The 15,531-nt window shown below is 40.4% G+C and overlaps 1 protein-coding gene across 4 annotated transcripts in view; it reads right to left on the bottom strand.

Annotated features, from left to right (window-relative positions):
• The window catches only part of TNRC6B (trinucleotide repeat containing adaptor 6B), a 179,731-nt gene that overhangs the window by 33,643 nt on the left and 130,557 nt on the right, over positions 1-15,531 (bottom strand). For 2 of the 4 annotated variants that reach the window (XM_014793227.2, XM_014793230.2), the window contains 6 exons: positions 12,906-15,254; positions 11,165-11,323; positions 8,162-8,337; positions 5,505-5,579; positions 4,607-4,652; positions 2,875-3,023 (listed from right to left, as the gene is read on the bottom strand). In XM_014793227.2, coding sequence (XP_014648713.1) covers positions 2,875-3,023; positions 4,607-4,652; positions 5,505-5,579; positions 8,162-8,337; positions 11,165-11,323; positions 12,906-15,254 — 2,954 coding nt within the window. Of the gene's footprint in view, positions 1-1,629; positions 1,801-2,874; positions 3,024-4,606; positions 4,653-5,504; positions 5,580-8,161; positions 8,338-11,164; positions 11,324-12,905; positions 15,255-15,531 lie in introns of all 4 variants that reach the window. The other 2 variants (XM_087448895.1, XM_087448894.1) reach the window with 2 other exon arrangements.

Raw genomic sequence — 15,531 nt, forward strand, 5'->3', positions numbered from 1 at the left:
GACCATATTTGGATACAACATATGTATCAACTTGGTTGACTATGGACTTTGAAGCAATACACAGATCAAAAAAGAAGAGGAATGACGTTGTCTTGAGTCCAGTGCACAGCTAGTTTGGTTGGTCTATTATACTAAAGTTTGATAATCATGTGATCCTGGAAGCATGTTTATAATCACTATTAACCAAGAGTGTTATGACTATTTTATATTTTCTATACCTCAACTCAAAACAAAAGAGCCCCCTAAAACACTGATATACAGTCATGTGCCATATAACAAGGTTTTGGTCAACGATGGACCACATATATGACAGTGGTCCCATAAAATGAGTACCACAGAGCATATGTGTATAGCAGGCTATACCATCTAGGACTGTGTAAACTCTATGATGTTGGCACAACAATAAAATCGCCTAACGACACATTTATCAGAACGTATCCCTGTTGTCAAGCAATGCATAACTGCAGTTGTTTCTTCTCTGTTTATATAAGCAATACATATCCATGTCCTCTGTGAAAACATTAAGAAAAACAGTGAAATATAAAGGAAGAAAACAAAAAATTACCTATAACTCCCAGTCCAGAGAGAACCAATCTGAACACATGGATATAATAGAATCCATTTTTAAAAATGTGCTAAGACAACAATTAGAAAGCATATGAAAGACCTATATGCAACTTGAGGACTATGATGTAAGAGGTGTTTTATATCATCCTTTAATTTATATGTGAAAGTCATTATATGGAAACAGAATGAATACAACTCATAATTAAATGTCCTTCCATGACATCTGAAGGTGAAAGTCACAGTAACAAGCAGTCACAGAACTACGGCTAGGAAAATATCATCGTTGGAGTCACTGTCGCAAAGAAATTATCTCCAAATTCTTGGTTTTCTCCAAAAAATTACAAGAGAGCTACTGTGGGGTGACAGACAGAGCCCTGCTGCGCCCCCTCAGGCCTGTGAAAGCAAGGAGTCACCATCATGCCAGCCGTGCCAGTCTTGTTTCTATTGCACAGCCCTTACTTGGAGGACTGACAGATCCAACCCTGGGAAAGGGGATGCTCCAGGTCGAATGAAACACTGCCACGTCTCAGCAATATCTGGTCTTCTCAAAGCTTCATTATCTAATATCAAAGTTACCTTTCTCTGGGTAATTATTATATTTTATTCTTAAAGATACTAGATTTTAAGATGCTATAACCCTCAAATATTTAATCTTACTAGTTTTGCTGTTATTTCTAATTAGCAGTTTTATTAAATTGAAAAGACCTCAAAAGTATTACTTGCCATTCAATCTGTTAAAAATGGCAAATCTGTTGCTAAACTAGATGATAGAAGGTACTTATGTAGCCTCTTTAACATTTTCCTAAGCCAGTTATTAGTTAACTTATTAACCCATGACCAAAAATGAGAAGACAAAAGAAACATTTAAAATAAAACCCATGTTGAGAAACATGAAGAGAGATGGTTCTATGGGCTGAAAGATCTAAAGCCTATACTTAATATCATTCTGTGCATTCAGTAATCAACAAATTTCCCAAGACAGACAAATGATGCAATAAACTGCAGACCAGGGCCAAGGCGAGGCCACAGCCAAGCAGTTATAAATTTGAGAGGCCTCCTTACTTGTCTAGCAGCGAAGTTTTGGGGGTTGAGCCCTGTGCCGATTGCTCCAAGGCTGACGTTGGGTAGTGTGGAACCAGAGGGAGACAGCTTGTAGCTGGGAGAAGGGGAGAAGGGAGAGCAGGGAGCCTCATCCCCAAGGCACCCATCTTGATTGGAGAAAGGCAAAGTCAGCTGAAAAGTAGTAGTAGTTAGCCAATCACAAGGAGTGTTGGTTAGTGAAGCAACAGAATGCAAGAAGGGAAAAGAGAGAAACACTAGGAATAAACAAAGTTAGAGTGTATTAGCAATAAACGAGGACGGAATTTGGATCTGATAATCATCATACTTTTGCTCAACAGACACCATCTGTCATCCTCTTTGATACAGATTTTTCTTATTCTCTAAGTTAGTAATACATTCTGTCCATTGCAACAAGATAAAAATTACCACTTTTTTTTTTTAATCTAATATTGATTACTCTAACTATGTAGCTGCTGAAACAGAAGCCAGAGTAACCTTCTTGTGAATATGCTGCTGTCTGGATCAGCATCAGTGGCGTCAAAAATGTGCCAGATCTAAAAATTTTGGTTTCAACTGCTTTCTGAAAACCAGGAGCACTGCAAATTGGTATTCAGAATCAAGGAATAATGTCCTCCATTAGAAATGTTAAATATCAAAACAAATAGGTATAAATGACTTGTTTAAATCAGGTAGTTGAGAATTTGAAAAGTATACCATTGTAACTAAAAATAGATCACTAGGAAAATGGAGAAAGATCACAAAAGAGCTCTTTAGAAACAGCAAAGCAGAAAGTTTTGGATCATTTTGACTAAGGTAGAAGGCAAGGCCTTACGAGACACAGAGTATTTGCACAAGATCCCAAAATTTAATTTGTAACTGCACAGTAGCATAAAAAAGAATTCAGAATAAATTTGTTTCTCAAATTTTTTCTACATGTTTTAAGTGTGCCTTTCCCCACTTATAAAATGTCAAACCTTTTCTCCCCTCCAAACTTCATAATTTTCCAAAACTTAGACCTTCTTCACAATACTCACATCCTACATACAGATGGTTCCAGCTCCTGCCTAGTCACCTGTTGATATCAACTGTTTGCATGTCACCATTTAAACACAGGTGACATTTGCATTTTGCTCATTAATTTAGTTCAGTAATTCTATGCTTCCTCCTGGAATCAATTACCAAAAGGCAAAGAGGAACCAAAGTTGTTCTCATGAATCATTATCTTAAACAAAGGAGTCAACTCACCTTCTCAAAATAAGACCCACTATCTGTGGTTCCCATGTCTTTGGAATTAGGTGGACGGAACCCAGATCGATCCTTCCTCATGATATCATTAAAATCCCCGAGATTCATTGCTCGCTTGTCCACATCAAATTTTTTATCTGGAAGGCTCCCTGAAAAATAGCACAGAAGGATTGTGAAAAGTTCAAGAATCAGTGTCTCCCCCATGACCAAGAGTGACCTGCCCACTCTGCCCCCCTGGGTGCTGGGTGTAAGGCCAGAAGAGCCCTCACTAGTTCCGGTGGTTCAGGCTGCTGCTGATCCTCCACGGAACACATGTGGGCCTTTTTTTCTTTTTTAAAAAAAAAAAAAACAAGTATCAGTTGCAGCTTGTTTTCTATAGAAGACTGAAAGAGAGCCTTAGGGCTAACCTGGTAAAAACCTGACTAAAAAAATATTTAGACAGATTATTGATATGTTTGATGAATATATCTTGTGCATAAATTCAAATGTCCTCAGTGAGAGAATTTATCTCTTGTTGCTATTTTAGCATCTACTGGATAAATGGTTGGGGTTGTGAAACACAAGTTACTGGGAATAAAAAGATCAAAGAGGCACAGTTGTTGCCCTAAAATTTAGAACTTGAGTTCAACACAGGAGATGGTGTGCCACAATACTGGTACAATGTAATTTCCCAGGTGCAATGATTGTTTCCACTCTTTTTTCACAGCTCTATAAATTCGCTGTTGTACACTGACGTGATCAATGCCCCAGAAAGCTTATTTTTTAGTTATTCTCAAGTTTAAAAATATCACAGATCAAAAACTATTTCCCTTATTACCCAGGATGGTTTTCTTTCCTTCTTGGTGCGATTCTTTTTTAAGTTCCTCAGGGTGAGCAAGAGCATCCTGTGAAGACCCCACAGACTAGGGGCTGACATTGCATCTGCTCCACTTGCAGTGGGAGAGTTTGTCCATAATGAAATGTTCCCGTGTGGACAGGACTGGCAACCTGAGAGCTGAGTCTGGCAGGGCCACAGACGGACTTTGGCCACACACAGCATTTTTTTTTTTTTTTTTTTTTGGTGAGAAAGATCAGCCCTAAGCTAACATCTGTTGCCAATCTTCCTCTTTTTGCTGTGGAGAATTAGCCCTGTGCTAACATCTGTGCCCATCTTGCTCCATTTTGTATGTGGGACAGTGCCACAGCATGGCTTGATGAGCGGTGCGTAGGTCCACATCCAGGATTCGAACATGGGAACCCTGGGCTGCCGAAGCAGAGCGTGCGAACTTAACCGCTATGCCACCAGGCTGGCCACTTGGCCACACACAGCATTTTGAGACATCTGAATTAGTTTCCAGTATTTAAAAATCAGGATGTCAATATATATCTGTATTTCTGGTCTCTCCTGAAATACGGGAAGAGCTGGCAAAGCTGAGCCTACACTCCTCCACGGCAGCAACTGTTCAGAGCCGAGCAAGGCTGGCTCCTTTAGGCGGTACATATGCTCTCCACAGCTAACCTCCAAGTCCCAATGTCTTATACCTGGCACATACCACGCATTTACATCACTTTCTTGGCTCTTGCAGTCATCTGAGTTTTCAACCCCTACCTAGTATCTAACACGGTACTTTCCACAAAGTATTCAATACACGTCTACGGAACTGCGCCCATCTCAACTCAAACTGAGCAGGGGATCCCAACGGGATCCATGAACAACAATGTATTCCATTCCTATCAGTGCAGTGATACACACCTCCAGACAAATCCATTTTGCTGCCTGGATTATCTTCAGTTTGACTCTGAAAAATAAAGGATAGTGAGGGAGGATTAAAGGTTTGAATTAAATGTTTGAATAAGAGAAGAAATGGCATTATTCATGTGAGAGTCACATCTTACTACTGGCAATACATAAGGTCCTTTGAAAGGAACCTTGAACTGGAATGAAGACAGTTAACATTTTGGATACAACTAATTTGACTGCTGCTGGTGGCTATATTCCTAAATTCAATTTTCACGCAGAATTAGCTTTGGTAAATCTATGGACAGAGCAATAGCTGAACAGCTGCTTGGAGAAATAAACCCCTGTCCTCAAGTTCCAGTCGGCTCAGGATCAAATTCCATGAGTGGCAGCCAAATGATGACAACTTCTTCTTGTGACTTGTCAAGTCATCAAATCTTGAAATGTGCAGCCAAGTCAAGTCATTTGTCTTTTGGCAACCAGGGACAGAGTGTCCCCATATTTCCAAGAGATAAAAAAATTAGAAATTTTACAAGAATTCCCTATATAGTTAATCAGGAATAGTTTTCTCTAGTTATTTTGCTGCTGTTGTCTTTTTAAAAATTATAATATTAAAACTGGTACAGTAGTAGTCAGGCAAAACTGTATAAACTTTAAGTGCCTGGCTCTTTCTTCCCTAATCTCCTAAGGAAAAGGATATAAGAATCATAAATTTAAAAGCCATAACCTTTAAATATTCGATATTTCACTAAGAATAAAAGAATAGAGAATAAATATTGCTTAATCCAAATAAGGAACATTACTTAACCAGTTTCTAAATCTGTAATTTTGTACTATTTGTGGCAATGGTCTTAAAATTTGTACTAAAAGTAAAAGTTGGGATACATTACACATAAGAAAAAATAAAACTTACCAGCAATCCCATATTTGAAAACTGTTTGGCAAGAGGATTCATCCATGAATCATTGTTTCCTCCTTTTAGTGAGCACTACAGAAATGAAATATGTAACCTCAGAACCAAATAATCTATTTTATTTCAACTTCATATCTGAGTTGCATAGGTACTGATGGAAAGTGTAGAACTAAGTTCACCTTTCTGAACCCTAACTATTCCTCTTTAACTACGGCTATTTTGATATTTTACCTGTTAGTCTAAAAGATTAATAAGTCTTAGTCATATCTATGTTTTCATTCTTCTTTTGTCATGCTGAATTAGAAGTAACTGGAAAAATATACAGTGAGCTGGTGTTTTTACCTTATAAATAGAAGGAGGTCAATATCAGAATTTCTAAAATAACTGTTTGAATGCTAGTACTTTCCCTTTTAGTATCTCCTTGTAACTCAAGCCGGTTTGTATTAGGAGAAAAGAAAAAGAGTTTGATGCCAATGCATGTTATTTGGAAAGGAGCCCCTTGAAACTGGTCGTTACTCTCCGAGCAGATGCAGCGAGGACTCCTCCCCGTGGCACTTCCATCTGTTTGTTTCATAGCATGAAAGACATCGGTCCCCAACGGGAAGGAGGCCTAACAGAAGACACCACCACTGATCTTACTGCAAAGTAAGGCAGGGGCAGGTTTTTGTTTGTTTCTTAATGGGACAAACTAGTTTCTCCCCTGAACAAGACACCGATCACCAGCTCCACTCTTACTTCTGTGGAAAAGGCAGGTGGAACTATGGTGGGGACTTGGTGGCGGTAGCAGGTGACGGGGTTTTGTGCATTCCACAGGTAAAAATTGTTTTACGTTGTGATGATATTTGCCACATCAATTACATTATTCTTGAAAGCAATAAGGTACTTAAGTTCAGTTACAGGTTTTTAGGTCAAAAAAGCCCTCACTAGTGGGAGGGGAGGATTGGTAGCTATTGTTTAATGGGCACAGAGTTTTAGTTTTGCAAAATGAAAGGAGTTTTATGGATAAATAGCAGTGATGGCAGCACAACAATGTAAATGTACTTAATACCACTGAACTGTACATTTAAGAATGATTAAGATGGTAAATTTTATGTCATCTATATTTGATCACAAATAAAAAAAAAAAAGGTCCTCAGTATGAAAGGTCAGAACCATCAGTCATGGAGCAGAAACATTTAATTCCCCATTAACTGAATTATTAAACCTTGGTGGTTACCTGAGTGGGGTACTTAGTACCTTTTACTCAGCTGCTTCCTTTCAATCAGCAGTCTTCTGAACTGTTTTTTAATTTGGTCTCATTGTTAATTTGTAAATAACAAAAAGAAAGCCACAGCAGACTAGACAACATGGGAGTACAAAAAACGCTGGAAAGTTTACCGAATAATTCCTTTTGCAACTAGAGTAAGAAAATAAAGTCCTTAAAAAGACAAAACTGTAAATGACTGCTTAAACAAAACATCTCTAACAGAAACAACCTGTATTCTTACACTTCTCTAACAGAAACAACCTGTATTCTTATGCTATAAAAGTTACCGTATTCAGAACAAAATTAATATCTTGTAGGCAAAGGGGATGAAGGCACAGCCCTTGGCCAACTGAAGACCCTCTAAGACAGCATCTGGTATTTGAAAGACAGGAGAATATTAGCTGTGAAGCATCTCATAGGGCAGTAAGGCTCCCATGCTTAAATTAAGTACATGGCTGTCACTTCTTATTTCCATCAATTAATTTAGGGAATGAAAAAAGAGTGTTCTGCCAAGAGAGTGGTTTAGGTTCAAAGACTGTTGTTCTAGAATGAAAACCAAAGTCCTCATCAAATTATGCAAATCGAAGGAGAAACTAAACTGTTCTAAGACACGGAAAGCGAAAAGTTCAGAACATAGCCTGGGGCCGGCTCCGTGGCTTAGCGGTTAAGTGCGCGCGCTCTGATGCTGGCGGCCCAGGTTCGGATCCCGGGAGCGCCCCGAGGCACCACTTCTCCGTCCAACGCGAGGCCGAGTCCCACGTACAGCAACTAGAAGGATGTGAACCTATGACATACAACTATCTACTGGGGCTTTGGGGGGAAAAACTGAATAAATAAAATCTTTAAAAAAAAAAAAAAAAAAAAAAAAAAAAGAACATAGCCTGGTATGGGATGTAGTTAATCACCTAGTTGCTGCAGCAGGGTATGCACTGGTACTTCATCTGGTGGGGAGAAGAGTTCTGGGTCTTGGAATTTCCCGAATCAGATAAAAACAAGTCACGCTGATTGCCACTGGAGGAGCTATCTTACTTTGGTTTCTCTTCTACAGATTCACAGGGATTTACTCTAAGGACTTGTTTGACTTTAGAATGCAAAAGCATACAACATTTATAAAGTACGTGTTGAGAGCTTTCAAAGAACTATGATAATATGGAAACTAAAAATGAAAACAATCTTGTATCTTTAAAAATTCCATTTTACCCACAGCAACAGTTCTGTACTTCGAGGTTTCACGGTCATGGGGAAGAAAGATGCAGAGTAAAGAGGAAGTAGTTATTTGTTCTTAAGAAAATATTTTCCCCTTACTTAGGACCTCAAGGACTCCAGCTGCCCCACTCCTTCTATTACAGAATTCTCAGTTCTGCCTTCTAAGAATGAAGAAGCAAGCTCAAACATTTCTAAAGCAGGTTACCTTCATTTGTTTCTTTCCTCCTTGTCCCCAGCTTGCTGAGTTGTGGGACGAAGCACTTCCCTGAGAGCCGGTGGTGTTCCAGACTCCTCCATCATCCTCCTCTTCCCAGCTGGGATGGCGAGTTCCTGTCACTGGCCCGTCACTCTCCCCCCAGCCGTCTTGCATAGATTTGGAATCTTGAAGAAAAGAATGAATCAGTGGTATGCAGCAGCTATATATAACAATAACCACAACAATCATTCCCTGCAAATGCAGTATTTTAGTATATTTGTAATTTTATCTAATCCATCTATGTGGCAAGGCAAATATTATTCATATTTTAGAGAGCAGGAAATGGAAACCTGTAAAGGTTCAATGATACAGAGTAAGTTAACAAACTATAGAATCAAGACCTCCTGACCTTGATTCAATGCTTTTCCCCCTTACCCCAAGTTTTTAGGTTGATAGGAATTCCAACATTGAAAAGAACCTATTGCTACTTCTAAGAAATTTCACATCTCAGTTAAGAGAAATCTGTCCCCCTAATGAGCATGGTTTACTGCAGTCCTGAGTTTACCCTCCTGAAAGTACACTGTGTGCTTTACTTATAACGGACGTTACAAATAAGAACACCTGTCTACCTTGTTTGGGGTGAAGTGGAGAAAAGAACATGAAAAAGGGAAGAAAAAAGAAAATTTTACTAGACTTTGAATATCAAAATTATGGTAAAAGAAGAGAAAAATCACATATAGCCATGCAAATTTGAAATTTATTAGATTTATATACCTGAAATGTATGAGATACTAAAAAGATCCTAGGCAAAGACAATGTATAAGCGATGGGTTTTAAAAGACAGGAGGAGGAAATGTGGAGAATAGAGAAGGGGGAAAGGAGAAAGGAAGACAGAGAAATCAGAGACGAGAGCTCTCATGTTTGAGGAAGTAAGATGTCAGTATCGTAGGCTATCCACCAAAATCCCCTTTTAAACAAAGACCTTTAATTTGGAGATTGGAATAAATCCTTAATTTCCCTCTGAAAATACTGCATGGAGTTGAAGGATACACTTTGCAGTAATGACACTATAAAATGATGGAAGAAGGGGAAATACACTACTTGCCTAGAAACCTCCATCCACACTTCAGTTTACCAAATGAAGGGACATTTATGGAAGGCGTAGTTACTCGATTTAGATAGCTTCATATAAAGAGTCTAGAACCAGAAAAGTGACTCTTTCAGGTCTTTCCTCGATGACTGCTGCCATGCTCTGAGACCAGGCCTATGACAGCCGCAAAGGCACTCATCAGGTATACAGGCACAAGAAGACTGATTTCTTCTAACTGTGGCATCATCCTCCAGCAAGGGAACCTGATGGACCCTCCATGGGGTTCATTCAGCCTTACATAAAGGGACTTTCTGACTGAGCAGCAAGAGGCAGGGCTAGGGGGATATTCTCCCTGCTGCTGGAAATGCCATTGATAACCGGGACTGTATTTTTCTGCATAGCAGCTTATTCCTATTCTGTAAGCATAAGCTTTATACCATCCTCAGAAAAAACAGGAATTAAAAACTCAATATAAATAACACACTGACCCCCTTATAAAAATGAAGACATATATGTAACTCTTCTTTTAGAGAATGGAGCTGAACTTTGAACAAATGTCTTTTTACAGAAAACATAAAAAAGAGATCTCTAATTTTTAATCATAGGTCCCATGACACCAGATATAAGATATCTGCAGACTAGAGAAGATCATAAGTTAACTACCAGCATCAACTGGTAGGCTGTGATAACCTACTCCCTTCCTCTGTGTATTACCCAGAGAAAGGATGTGAGCTGTAACTACAGATGATCCTGAAGAGCAGAAAACATTTTTAGAATCTGGAGAAAAGTGAGGTTTTGTGATAGAAGAAAGGTGATTCTGAGATTGAGAAAGCATCTGAGCTAAAGTATCTCCTTGTGCCAAGGGTCTGGTTAATGTTTCCCAACAGGATTCTGGATCTACTTCAAGTCTACAGGATGATATTTCCCATGATGATACAACCGACTTTACAATGAAAATCACGAAGACAAAGTCTTTATAAAGCTATTTCTACGAAGTGGAGGAGATTAGTAATTTTTAAAATGCAGTCAAGTTTCCTAGGCACAAGAGTGAACTTCTAGAATATAGCTAAGATCATATTTCTTCATGTGGCACTATAAGAGTCCTAAATATCATCCAATAAACTCAACAACGGAATTTTTTATTATTGTTCAAAGACTGAGCATTCAGTCTAACCACACTCTTAAATGAAAAGATGATTCCTTAAGTCTGCAATATGGTAGAAAAGACATGTTGGAATACTTTTTAAGAAAACTACAAACAAGTGAAAATAGGCACTTAAAACTGAATTTTTCAACTGAGGAACATCCAACGAGACATTCCATAGCATCGGTTTACAAAGTCTTGCAAATTACTGTGACTACACATTGCCAGCTGGATCGAGTATAGCTTAGATTTTCAATGATTATGAATAAGTGTGGCATGCTTTGTTTAAAAAATTCAAATGAAAAAATCTTTGTCAGGTTCAAGAAACCTTAAATGTTCCTATGTGGGTGGATGTATGAGAAGAGAGAGAAAGGGAAAAGGAAGGAACAGAAGAATGAAGTCACTGGGCAGCAGAGACCATGTTCCACATTAAAAGCCAGAAAACTCCTTTTAAATTATACTAACAAAAGAGTAGAAATGCAAAATAGATATGGTGAGCAATATTTAAGTTACTGGGCAAAATAAGTACCACATCAAAAATTCAATTCTGCCCAATTACTAAACCCAACTTAAAATAAAATCAACTTGACTTTTAGTTCACTGTAAACATTTTAACATACGCCAAGCCAAGTCACCATCATTTGCTCCTAAGCATTTATTAAAGGTTCAAGGTCCTGAATCTCATTGAAACAACAGTTGAAACACTAAACAGCCCTCACCAAAACGCCTGACCCCAACATTAACAGAGAATCCCTCAAAAATAACTCTGTATACTTACTAGGTTTCATGGCATTTGGAGCGTTGGAGGGTGTGTTCCCCCAGCCTGTGGTTGACGCTCCTGTGTCATCCATTTCGCCCCAGCCAGGACTGCTTTCATTCGGTTCCCCCCAAGCTGAAGTACCATTATCTGGAGCAGGTGGAGTGCTTTTGCTCCAGACTGTAGGGGAAAGAAATGTGTCTCTAAGAATGATTTGTGAAATGAAACACCATAACATCCAGTGCAGGTGAAAGTAGGGGGAGCAGGCACTCCTGTATTCTGTTGGTAGGAACATAAATGGGTTCCACCTTCGTGGAGGGATTTTGGCATAGTCATTTTTAAGAAGTCTGATGCACGTAACTTTTGAGCCAGTAATTCCACTGCCAAGAAACTACACCACAGACATACTTGTAAAAGTAGATGAAATTACATGTACCACAATGCTCACTGCATCACTTTCGGAAAACACCTGGAAGCAACCTAAACATCTATCAAAAAGGGACTGGTTAGACCAATTGTTGGTCATCCATAAAACGAATTCTATACAGGAAGCAATTAAAAGACAGAACCATACATGCTAATATGGGAAGATTTCAGGTATAATGAAAAAAGCAAGGTGAAGAACAGTATGTAGTACAATCCCTTTTGTGTAAAGTTTTTAAAGGACAGACATATTTTGCTACAGGTATGAACAAAATTTTTGAATGAGACACAAACTTCTAAGAGATTACCTATGGGGAGAGACCCTAGGGTCTCATTATTTATTACCTTTTGCTTTTCTGTACAGTTCGAACGTTTTTATATGTGGATAAAATTTTTTTAAATGTTAGCAGGTTTTATTTTAGGGAATTAATGAGCAATCTTCATTTCCTTCCTCATTCTTTTCAATATTTGAGAAAAAAGAACTAGTTAAAAGTAATCATTTTCTCAGTGGCCATAATGGGACTCACTGATCACAAGGCTTACTTTGGGGAGCAGAAAACTGAATATTGTGATTAATCTTAACTAAAAAACCACTTGAATGGTGCATCTCCTTAATTTGTTGAACTATATACTTCATGGGGACATTTAGGTTGACAATGCCAAACTAAGAATGATACTATCAGCACTACTTTTAATTTACCACTAATGATGTTTCAATCATTTGAATAAGGAAGCAAGTAAGTTTAATTCTGGGCAAATGATTATTATGAGATAACAATCTCTTATACAAAGTATTCCACTTCCAAAAGGGATCATTAAAAATCATCTAGAAAGTGACTGAACCTTCCAGATCCCAGCTTTCCTACAGCATTCTGATGGCCTCAGAATGTTCTGAAAGAGCAACACAGAATACTTCCCTTCGCTGGGGAAAGAGAAGCACGGAGGATAGATATGTCCATGGGTGGAACCCGAATGGAAATTAGAACTACTTCTGCTACTATTTTAATTCTTTATTTGTAAATCTAGAGCGTAGTTTGTTTAGCAAGCTATAAGTCTTTTGGACTCTGCAGACCAATACAATTCCAAAAAAATAATTTTGGGATACTAACACAGGGTTGCCATCTTTTCCTTTTGCCAATAAAGAACACTAAAATGAACTACCAGCATCTGTTATCACTATCACTTTATAAAAAGAGACACTACTCTGTTAACAACAGAGTGGTGTTAATGTAGCAAAGATCCCCAGAACAAAGCTCAAGTTGAATAAATGTAGCTTAATAAAAATGTCTTGGTTTAGGATTTTTTTCAACAAAACCTGTGAGAAAAAGCCATTGCCTACCTGATGTTGATTTACTGGTCATCGGGGTAGGCAGGTTTGGTTCTCGAGGTGCTGGGCCCCCTTGGGAATTCTTATCCCACAGATTCACATTCTTGTAGTTATAACTGCTAGGGTCTCCCCATGCTGAAGTGCCATCATCGATGTCCATTTTCCGACTAATTGACTGTGGGGATGGCTCTTCCCAACCACTGGGTTCCTCATCCTTAGGGGTTACTGGCTGCGGCCCGCTGCTCCAGTTGGAATTGGAAGGCCGTCCATTGCCTGGAGGTGGTGGGGGTGGGCCTCCCCATGAACCAGAAGTCTCTGGTTGTGGTGGCGGTGGCTGCTGTGGCTGCTGCTGCTGTTGGTGCTGTTTATTCCAGGAATTGGGCTGTCTGCCTGTCTCAGTCCATGCTGGAGATCTCTTGCAATCTTCCCAACTGCCTTTTGAAGCTAGGCTTGTATTCCCACTGTTCCCCCAAGTTCCAATTTCATTCTGCCCTCCTTCACCCCACCCAGACACAGGTTTACTTGCAGAACTTTCCCAATTGCTGTTTTTTGCTTGATCAACTTCCTCTCCCCAACCATTCTTTCCAGAAGTCCATCCTTGATTGGGCTGGCGTCCACCTCCCCACCCCTGATCCTTGCTGGAATTCTCATTCCAAGAGGAAGATGTCTTCTCATCTGGTCGTCCTCCTCCCCAGTTGGAAGAGTTGTTGTTCTTATAGTCATTCCAGCCTCCCGTGTTCTTGGGGTCTTTCCACTCTGTAGAGGCTGAGAGCTCCCCCCATCCAGACTTCATTTGATTGCTTTGGCCGGGTGCGTCTCCCCAGCCCCCTGAGTTCTTGGTCTGTGTGGCAGCGCTCTCCCACCCCTCAGTTCCTTTGTCAGATTTCCCCTCAGGCCTTGGCACCTCTTCAATATCCCACACTGTGTCCTGCTTAATTTGAGTTTGGCCCCAGCCAGTGTTTGAGAGCACCCTGGGGTCCAAATCAGTTCGGCTCAAAAGAGTCTGCAAGACAGCCTGACAATCAGGATGTGTGGGCCTGTACGACCGACGGCCAGAATTATGACTGTCACTACTTCCTGCTTTGTGGTTGCTTCCAGTGCTTTGACCTCCAACTTCACTTCCTGTGGAGCTGGAAGATCTTCCCCAACAGGGAGCCTGGGCATTGCCTTGGTTTTCAGGGAGGGGGTGGCCCTTTTGATTGTCCCATGCTCCAGTGCTAGAATTTGGTTGGTTTGGACCACTCCATTCTCCAATTTTCAACTCATCAGACCCAGTCGGCTGTTTCCATTCTCCCTGAGAGACCCCAGATGTCATTTTGTTCCCTTCACCCCATTTGTTGTCATTAGAGTCCTGAGGGCCAAAGTTCCAGGACCCACCCGTAGACCTGTTATTGTTGTCCCAAGAGTCATTTTTTGACCCAGTAGATTTCTGAACAGAAGCTCCTTTCCAGGAGTCCTCTCTATCCTTTCCATTGTTCCCATTGTTTCCAGAATTGCTTTGTCCAGAGGCTGTGTCAGTTCCAGAAGGCCCCCTAGCTGCACCCCAAGATCCAACACTCCCAGTCTTTCGATCTCCAGTGCTTTGTGAAGGGGCATCAGTGCTCCTGGAGGCGTTCCCCAAGCCCATTCCAAAGGGCATTCCCTTATTCTCCATGGGGTTTGGTGAACTTAAGTTCAAGGAGTTAGTGTTTCCATTTTTTGGTCCATCAGTGTTATGAATTTGAGCCTGTTCTCTGCCAGAGACAACAAAATTAACACCCGCATTTTCCATCTTTGACTGCTGTTCCCTGGATGCCTGACCCACTGTGCTAACCTGTGCACTGGAATTACTGGTATCCGTTTCCAATGCCCCTTTCCTAGAATTTCCTTCTTGGACCAGCGCTGGCCAGGCAGATGGGTTGCTATTTGGGTTAAAGTTGCTGAAGCCAGAGCCAGGTCCAATTCTATCCTGACCACTCACATTCCTCCAGTTTCCTAGTCCATTGTTGCTCTCTGTAGTAGAGTTGGAAGATTGAACAGATTTAGTCTTAGGGTCAGATTTCCAGACCCCAAGATTACATTCGTTCCCAGAACTTGCAGACTGGCACTGGCTCCCTTTTCCTTTGTTACTAGTGGTGCTTCCTGGCAGAGTGCTCTTCTCAGAGCCAGGGTTCGAGGCACTGTTGTTATCGGTGGTGTTTTCGGAAGAAGACTCAGTGTCTTTGCTGGCAATACAAGGCCACTCTTCCATGTCAGACCCGTCTACAATCACCTTGTCCCAGATGTGACTTGGGTTGGGGGAGGTGCCGTTGTTGGAGGAGGCTCCCGGGCCCCAAGTGGAATTTGCATAATTTGAAGCAGCAGCACCTCCAAGGCTTGACTCTGGGAAAGAGATTGTCTTATCAATCACAGCTACACATGCATGATCTATACATGCATGATCTATTAACATCTAAAGCTCAAACTGCCCCTAAGAGAGCTCATCACATTTCTCCGCAAACTAGCTTCTCCACCCAGTTGCCTGTCTTGGTTAACTGTATCACATCGGTTTCAGTCATCTCTTTGCTTTCGTTTTGCCTGGCTGGTGTATTTTTAAGTCTTAACTCTCTAACATCTCTCAAAGGTATCCCCTTGTCATTCCTATTGACACAGAAGGGCC

Source organism: Ceratotherium simum, chromosome 25 (assembly GCF_057802395.1).
Source record: "Ceratotherium simum simum isolate JZ-2026a chromosome 25, ASM5780239v1, whole genome shotgun sequence".
NCBI classification, from domain to species: Eukaryota; Metazoa; Chordata; class Mammalia; order Perissodactyla; family Rhinocerotidae; genus Ceratotherium; species Ceratotherium simum.